The sequence below is a fragment of the Pavona decussata genome, unplaced genomic scaffold (assembly GCF_977016875.1).
Source record: "Pavona decussata unplaced genomic scaffold, jaPavDecu1.1 SCAFFOLD_128, whole genome shotgun sequence".
NCBI lineage: Eukaryota > Metazoa > Cnidaria > Anthozoa > Scleractinia > Agariciidae > Pavona > Pavona decussata.
In genome coordinates this window covers 3097157-3106152 of record NW_028145542.1, presented here as the reverse complement: position 1 = coordinate 3106152, position 8996 = coordinate 3097157, and the positions used below count along the sequence as shown (strand labels likewise).

General features: G+C 39.8%; 1 protein-coding gene across 1 annotated transcript; it reads left to right on the top strand.

Annotated features, from left to right (window-relative positions):
- The first annotated feature begins 205 nt into the window (after window positions 1–205).
- LOC146468991 (quinone oxidoreductase PIG3-like) lies at window positions 206–8373 on the top strand. The gene is made up of 5 exons (XM_085124053.1): window positions 206–561; window positions 3599–3630; window positions 4701–5045; window positions 5725–5921; window positions 6520–8373. The coding sequence occupies exons 1-5, from the start codon at window positions 323–325 to the stop codon at window positions 6709–6711; spliced, it is 1005 nt and encodes a 334-aa protein (XP_084980179.1). The 5' UTR covers window positions 206–322; the 3' UTR covers window positions 6712–8373.
- Window positions 8374–8996: the final 623 nt, after the last annotated feature.

Below are 8996 nucleotides of genomic sequence, written 5' to 3'. Positions count from 1 at the left end.
GCTCATTGCCATTGATAGCCTGTCTGCATATGATTGAATTAGAATAGAAGTATCGTACTTTCTCTTGTAAGTAATTAACAATAATTCCAGAAGCGCGCGTTGGAAATGAGATAATAGATAGCCATCGACTCGGTGTCTTTTCGTGGGTCCGGCAGTCCGGCAGCTTATTATCTTACGTTTTGACCGCTGTCCTATAAACTTGTGTGTTCGATCCTGGATGAACGCCTTCGCACCCCGCCGAGCTGAATCTCTTGACTGAAGTATTCGTTCTTCTTTCGCGCAGTTTATTTTGAAAATCGCGTCGGTCTGCGGAAATTCCAACATGAAAGCAGTTCTATATAAGCCCGGTGGTGTGGAGAATCTAAGTATAGGTAGAGTAGCTAAACCATCTGCAGGAAAAACGCAAGTGCTGATCAAAACACATTACACGGCTCTGAATCGAGCGGACACCCTACAACGGCGAGGCCTGTACTCTCCCCCACCAGGGGAATCAGATATACTTGGCCTAGAAGTTGCTGGTGTGATACAGGAAGTGGGCGAAGAATGTGCTGGCCAATGGAAGTAAGTTTGCGGAAGTGTCAGTTATGTCCAATATAGACAAACTGACTACGGTCTGAAAAAAACAGCCTCACGATCCGTACGGTTTGACCGAACGTAAAGACAATTTTCGGTCCGTATACGGTCGGAAAAATTACATCCCATTATTGGTAATTGATTATTTTAACCTGTCACCTGATCGAGAGGGTGAAACGGTTTGACAATCCATACGGTTTGTGCAGATCGTAAACGCACTTTTCGGTCCGTAAGTTATATGCATTATTACAACTCATAATGGTAATTGAATATTTTAACGTGTCACCTGTTCACGAGCGAGAGGGTGAAACGGTGTGACAATCCGTACAGTTTGTACAGATCGTAAATGCACTTCTCGGTCCGTTTACGGTCCGTAAATTATATGTATTATCGAAACTACTAGAGACGGCACCGGGTAAAAAAACATAACCAAAAGCCGCATACACCCATACATACATGCATGCTTCTCGTGACCGAACAAATGATGCATTTTAAGTAAAACAAAAAAATTAAGTTGGGGCCACTTCAATAACAAATGGGGCAAACATCCCCTCGTTACCTCGTTCTTCAGTGTGATACTGCTTACCAAAATATAACCAAAAACGGCATACATACATGTATATCTCGTTTTTTCTAAAGCGTGACCGAGCAAATGGTGCGTGTTAAGTGAATCAAAATTAAAATTCGGGCCACTTCCATAACAAATGGAGCATGGATACAGATTACTTCGTTCTTTAGGCGTGACAGGACAAATGAGATGCATTTCTTGCCAAGCAATATAAACAAAAACCTTAAACATACATGTATACCTCGCTTTTTTATAAAGCTAAAAGTGAAAAGGAAATGGCAATTGGGGCCGCTCCTACACCAACGACGGAAACCTGCATGTTGACCTCGTTCTTTAAACATGACGGCGACCAAATCAGTAATGCGTGTCTAGCGAAACAGCATGTGAACTGGAAAGTAATTACAATTACATTACAATTGGCTGTTAATGTTCTCTGGAGATAAAACTGGACTAAAGGGAAGGAGAAACAGAAACTTAAAAGTGGACGCCCCGGCGAATCCTTATCAGTCACAGAGCGCACAGCAAATTGAGACATACAGTATACTATTAACTGGGCTGGTTTCAATGTTTTCATTTTGAAGTTAGGAAACATGTTTTCCTGACGACTAATGCAGAATACTATAGAATAAAATTAGTATTTTATAGAGAAAGTAGAAATTCTACGGCGGCGTGGTGTATTCTCTATTGGTCAATAACTTTTGCTCCTAAAAGTACCGTTGTGAGAGATTGTTATGCTCTCTTTTGGTAACCCATTCAGGTACAGAAGTTTGTTGTAGTCTACATCAGAGTAGAACCACAGCTGTTTTTGCTGCTCGGCATTGTTGAGGACATATTCGACTTGTCTTGCCCTTTTTTTCTGCCTTGGCCATTGATTCCGTTCAATGTTACGCCAGCATTGTCTGTCGTTCTAACAAGACTTGGCTCACAATCGTTACCAAGAAGAAAGAGAACCAACTTGAACGTTTCGGTATCACCCGTCCGTTGTTTCCAGAAGATCAGCCGTATTTCCTTTGGCCACGATTTCAATGGAAAGAAAGCGTCCCCGTTAATTAGTCTGGCCAACTGCCTCTTTCTTCCACTACTTCTGCTCTTGACATTAGACCACTGTTCTCCTTGATACAGACTTAACTCGTATATCCATCAAGCTTTCAAAAAAGCTTACAAGGCCGGTTTGCCGTCCTGGTTTGAAGATTTTGCAAAGTCTCTTGGATTTTATTTATACTGCTTTTAATCGTGTCTAGCTTTCCCAGCTTCTCGAGTATTTCAGTCTCAGTTTTAAAGTTCCCGCTATCTCAGTCTCCCGTCATCTCTGGGGCATCAATTATTACGTTGCCATCTTGTTGTTCTTCTTAACACTTTCGTCGCGATTTCTCTTAGATTCAGGGGACTCTCTTTCGTTGGCAGGTTTGATGCCCTGTTTCTTCTTCTAATGAAGTAGTTTGTTATCTGGCTAACCATCCAGTCTTTTCATTTTAAGAGAATATTTCACGAGCGGGTTCTGGAAGCTCCTAGTACTCCGTCATGGCCACCCAGATGCTCGCATTGCTTCCCTTTGTGAGACAAATATCCCTCAACTAGCCTCTGTGGGGCAGTTTGGTCTAAAAATGAGACCTGTTGGTGAGAATAGTTTGTGGATGAGGTATACACATTCCCCCTACCCAACCCCTCCCCCCTTCCTCCCTTAATGCCACTTATGCCTCCCTTAAGTTATAATTTCATTTTGGGCCACCGCACCAATTTAAAACACCACTTCCTGAGATACTTACACAGACTTCTCAAAATATTAAATTCTTAAATACATGTACGTCTTCTCCGAGAAAGGCCAGCTGTACAGCAGTCTGCAGAATCATAGCAATCAACACTTTTGGTACACAATCATTAGACAAATGACAACAATGACTAGAAAATCTTTCAGGATTTTTAAGGACTATAGTCACTTTTGGGCTTTGTGTGCTGTACAGTCTCTCCTCTTCACAGGCTTCTTTCGCACTTGAGTGGAAACAAATAAGAGAGTAAAATAGTGAGGAACACGGGAGTTGAACTGAGACAAATTATAAAGGACTGGAGAGAGTGAAATAATGAGGATGATGGGAAGGGAGAAGGAAGAAAGGAGGCTCCCCTTGTTTTCTTCCCGTTGTGCCCTGTGCCACTTTTTCTCCATTTCCGTTTTTCTTCCCATTTCCAACTTTTCGTTCCTTTTTTTTATAAAAGGAGGCTTTGCGGAGGAGATAGATGCTGCTGCCTGGCTGCTTCAAAGTTTTTTATGGTCAAATAAATGATTGACGAATTGATACATTGACTGACTGAACAACTGATGCAATACACTCTTGTAAGGAAGTTTACAAGTAACAAGTATAATTTGCATAGATTTGTTGATGTCAGCTGGAAGCATGTTCTTATAAGACTCATAACAACTAGGATTTATTGTTGTTGTTCGTTGTTTAATGTTCTTTACAGGAAAGGTGACAGAGTTATGGCTTTATTAGGAGGTAAGCAGTTACTTTTCCCCTGCTTTTATCTTCAGTTACTTCCTTAGCAATCAAGCCTTAAAGCACCTTGAACGGTTCAAAGGGCCAATAATCCATTTTGTGACCTCAGACTGATGTAATGACAGAAAATCAATTCCATTTGTTTAAAGGGGGACACAAGGTGCTCTTTAGAGTGCAAAATAATAATGTGCAGCTCCTGAGAAAAAATCCATACCCACCTCATGGAAGGTCATCGGAAATTCCGGGGGGGGGGGAAGGGGGAGCAAAACTGACTGCAGTGGGATTACAGAATTTAGATAAGAAGGAAAAGCCAAACAGGATTCTGGTATACTAGTAGTAAAATAAAACCATCGGAAAATCAGCAAATGACTTTTATTACAATACCAGGGCAAAAGTTAATCGAGGTATTCATCTCGCCCGTTAAAAATGGTTTCAAAGGCTAATTTCAAGCTAAAGGTAAAAGCTTAAGTCAAAACTGAGGGACAAACATCTTTTGGAAGGCTCAGTGTTGATTAGTAATTAAACTCGAATCAAAGCGCACATTAATCCAGGATTAGCTTAATCGGGCTTCGAACAACTGGACCCAGGAAAAATCCACAGATCGATCAAACTTTGTCAGTTTGTTTGTAAAACGATTGGAGAAACAATTCTGACATTTCAAGTTATTTTGCTTAAATCGTGTCATTGTGCTCATCTTCCGTCAAGGTGACCTATTCTTATCCCAGGTTTCAGTTCTCTCTCTCTTACTCTGATGGTGTTTTTCAGTTTTTTCCTTCTCATTCCACATTTATAGTAAAATTCTAACTGTTTAGACTCACCCTTGGTAATCAAAGTGGATTTTATTCCATACAAGTCACAATAGGCACTAAATTGATGGATCCAAAATTTCACTCTAGGAGGGAGCATGCACAAAAAAAAAAAAAAAAAACCGGTCAAAGTTGAGTTTGGTGGGGTGGGGTGGGATGTGGAGTCCCGCACTGTCAAATATTTGAAAAAATGAATTAAAATTTTGTAATAATTATGGCACTGGTAAAACATGCAGCACTGTTTACTATTTTTTCTATGTTCAGGAGGAGGTTATGCAGAATACGTTACTGTTGAAGAGGCCCTCGTGATGCCTGTTCCCGACTCCTGCAAACTCTCTGATGTTGCAGCCATTCCAGAAAACTGGCTGACAGCATATCAACTGTTGCACTTCCTCGGCAAAGTCAGGAGTGGTGAGGTAGTATTGATTCATGCTGGAGGCAGTGGTGTTGGTACAGCCCTGGTACAGCTGTCTCGCCTCGCTGGAGCAAGGCCTTTTGTGACTGCTGGTTCAGAGGAGAAGATCAAAATGGCTGAATCACTTGGAGCTGAAGGAGGCTTCAACTACAAAACAGGAAACTTCTCTAGTTGGGTGGAGAGTGTCACTAATGGTACTTTTTGTTGTTTTTGTGTTTTACAAAATTGAAGTGGAAGGGCTGTTAGCGTATTAAACCGTCGTTATGTTTAATTATATGCCGATTCTTTGTTTTGCTCAAGAGATCTCTAATTTTTTGATCTAGTCTTCAAATTAATCAGTTGAAAGAACACCGCGCTGCGTTTTTTCGCTTCAAAGCGTCCGTCGTTTTGCTTCTTTCAGTGCTTTTCTTTCGCTTGCTCGATATTTTAGCCTCGTCTAAGCGTAAACCAGACTTGTAAACTGAAATTGTAAGCAACGACGTCGACGACGGCAGCGCCAACGAAAACGTCACTTGAAAATAATATACAGCTGTTTCGACATAGGTTGTCCATAAAAGGCGTAAAAGCGTACGCGACAATGCCGAAAGGTAGTCTGGGAAATACCCAATAAATTTCAATAAACGCTCAGAATCCATATTGCCCGCCATTTCAAGTCTTCGCTGTACGATCGACGCATTATGGATTCTGAGCTTTTATTGATATTTATTGGGTATTTCCCAGACTACTTTTCGGCGTTGTCGCGTACGCTTTTACGCTTTTTTTGGACAACCTATGTCCAAACAGTTGTATATATTTAGCTAAGGGCGTTTACAGGTCAAATTTCAGACTCATCAAAGCGGTTTGTGTGCCAGCTTGCGTGTTTTATTCTTTCAGGTCAGGGCGCAAACGTGATCCAAGACTGTGTTGGCAGTTCATTTTGGGAACAGAATGCCAAGAGCCTAGCTGTTGATGGTCGCTGGATTCTGTATGGACTGTTAGGGGGAGGGAGTGTCACAGGTGACCTACTCAACTACGTACTAAAGAAGAGAGCTTCTCTTATCGGAACGACTCTGAGGAGTAGATCACTTGCTGTAAGTTACTATTTAGTATTCTCAAATATTTAAAAGACTTCTCGCTTCTTGCGCGCGAGCACTTTTTCCTCGACAAGTTTTCAGTTCTTTTTATCTTCAGTTTTTACTTGTTCAAATGTAAAGGAGCCTGTACATACGAGCAGGTATTTAGTTTACAGGGTGGAAAGTTGCCTTTCGCTGGTGTACCCCACCCCAAAGGTTAAATATGAAGGGCATGGAATCCATTAAAGAGAAACTGCCTGTTAAATCGTCAAACCTCTGAGAAAATCACTTGATATATTCCCATTGGCGTTCCAGGAGCATTTTTGCGTATGACAACGTGGTTTAATTTCAGCAAAGTTTTAACGATTCCTGGTATGACATTAGGAATACTTAAGTATTGCTTGTGTTTGAATAGTTATATGTTACATCCTAAATTGATACGAAGGATGTATTTTACTGAAAAACAATTTCGGTGCCACAACACGCCACGTACCAAGTGCTGTAAAGGGGACCTCCCGTATACGGTGATTCAGTCGACGACTCTAGCAAGGATTGGTCATATTACAGAGTGTTTTGAAAGCTAACAAATTGGTGTTTTGTTTGTATTATTTTACAGTATAAAAGAGAAATAGTACAGGAATTCACAGAAAGAATTGTCCCGCAGTTTGGAAATGGAAAGCTCAAGACTGTGGTGGATTCTGTTTTTACCATGGATCAAATCCAGCTCGCTCACAAGAGAATGGAATCTAATGAGAATATTGGGAAAATCATTATTCAAGTTGCAGCTCAAGAAGAGGAAAAAAAGTGATGGGTGAAATCAGAGCTCTAACCTTTTATTAATTTTGTGTTTATTTGTTAGGAGAGAAAATCAATAGCTTGTTAAAGTTCTAGTATAGTTTAACGAATTGTACTTTTGGATCGTTTAGCACGCATAAAAAAAAAACATTTAGCCATGATTAGTATCAAGCCATTCCTTTTTACTCGCATTTACCCAAAGCCACCAGTTGCCGGACATTTTGACCACTTTCTCTTATATTAGCTTATCAGTATTTAACCACATTATTCGCAGTCTATTATTGCACATGTGATCATTTGAATGTGACATTTTAAGAACCAGTCTTGGCAAGCGCACTGCAATAGCTTTGATTGAAATAAAATATTTAATCAGGTAGTAACAATAGTTTGTTTAAGAATGATGTAATATTCAGTAAGTGACACAGGCATACTCGGAAGAAGAATCCTAGTGCTCCTATCAGGAGTCAAACCTTAGACCTTCCGATTACTAGTTCGGATGCTCTACCACTGAGCTACAGGAGACTCGTGGGAGCGAAAGGCTATTAAACTAAGTTCATGGGACGAACATCCTGTATACTGCTAGGATTGGAATTGTCATGTGTGGCATATGCGCAATGGAATAAATGTGATGGAATATTTTAAGCCTGGTGAATAAATAAGAATGATGTACTATTCTGTAAGTGACACGTACAGGCATACTCGAAAAAAAACCAAGTTTAATGGCCTTAGCTCCCACAAGTCTCCTGTTGCTCAGTGGTAGAGCATCCGAACTAGTAATCGGAAGGTCTTAGGTTCGACTCCTGATAGGACTGAGCAATAGCTTGTATGTTTTGAAATGAATATTTAATCGACTTCAGGGTATGTCGGTATTTTACTTATTTTCGCTTTCGCCGCCTCATATTTAGCTGTTTATCTTATGTAATTTTCGCTTATAGTCGTTCACTAACTTTACAAACCAGCAGAAGGTTTTCAAACAAAAGCTCTTATTTTAATTTATTCTAGTTGGACATTCGGCATGTACATGTGTAACAGTGGCCAAACTCAGATATGGTCAAACTCAGATAAGACATGCCTTGATAGACTACTGGGATTGCAGAAGAGGGGAGCTAGGATAATACTCAGAGAAAAGATCAGAGAAGAATGCTCAGAACAACTGTTTAGAGAACTAGACTGGATCTCTCTAATTGACCGCTGGAATTTTCGTACATGCCTAACAGCCTGATTAAGATGCCTTAAAGGTTTGTGCCCCCCTTATTTAACGAATTTATTTTCTTTCAATTCAGATGTACACAATTATAGCACCCGTAGTAGATCTAATATCCACATGCCTAAAACATCATCTAAATCTGGTTTTAGGTCTGTATCTTGTTCAGCTGCCAAACTTTTTAATAGTCTTAGTCCAGCAATCAAGACCTCAAAAAACATTCGTGCCTTCACCACCGATTATTGGTTGGAGTCAAGATATTAATGTAAACTGTATTTGAAACCTTTTTTTCGTTATGTATCTATATATTTTAGTTGATTCATTATAACTGTATGTATAACGTAGTAGTTTCTAATATTATAACTCAGTAGTTTCTGATGTTATCCAGTTTATTGTAGAAGATCTGCACAGCTTCAATGTAAATAAGTGTTAACTTTTTGAATTCTGTGCTTAATAAAGTTTTATTATTATTCTACTATTATGTCATTTCACCAAATAAGGTCAAGAGAACGCGCAAAATATGAGACCGTAATACACTGTAATGTCCCGGTTTGACCGGTTTACAACAGAGCGAATATGGACGGGAAAGGCAGAAAAAAGGAGCAACAATGGCCGGACTGGACGAAGAAAAGTTTTTGAAACGATGCAAGCTCGAAAACAAGTTTTTAGCATGTCAGTCACTTGTCATTTATCTTTTCATTGTATCCAATCAAATTAAAGACATTTAACTGGCTTTCTGTGTTGTTTACGTTATTCGTACGCGCCATATACCGATGAACTGTTACCAGAACAGAGAAGCCAAAATAACAAAATCTTTTTGTAGTGGAATAATAAATCTCTTATTCGATGGTTTTACATATAATACTCGCGGACATTTTGCTCATTGCTCGTATTTTTCCTCGCCCCTTCGGGGCTCGGAAAAATACTACGCAACTCGCAAAATATCCGCGCGTATTATATGTAAAACCATCGAATAAGATGTATTTATTATCACATTGTACTTTGTTCGATCACGCGATGAGGCTAAGTGCAAGGCTTTTCATGTGAAAATTAGTTTTGTTTGCTTTTTGAATGAACTAATTTTCATAATTTAT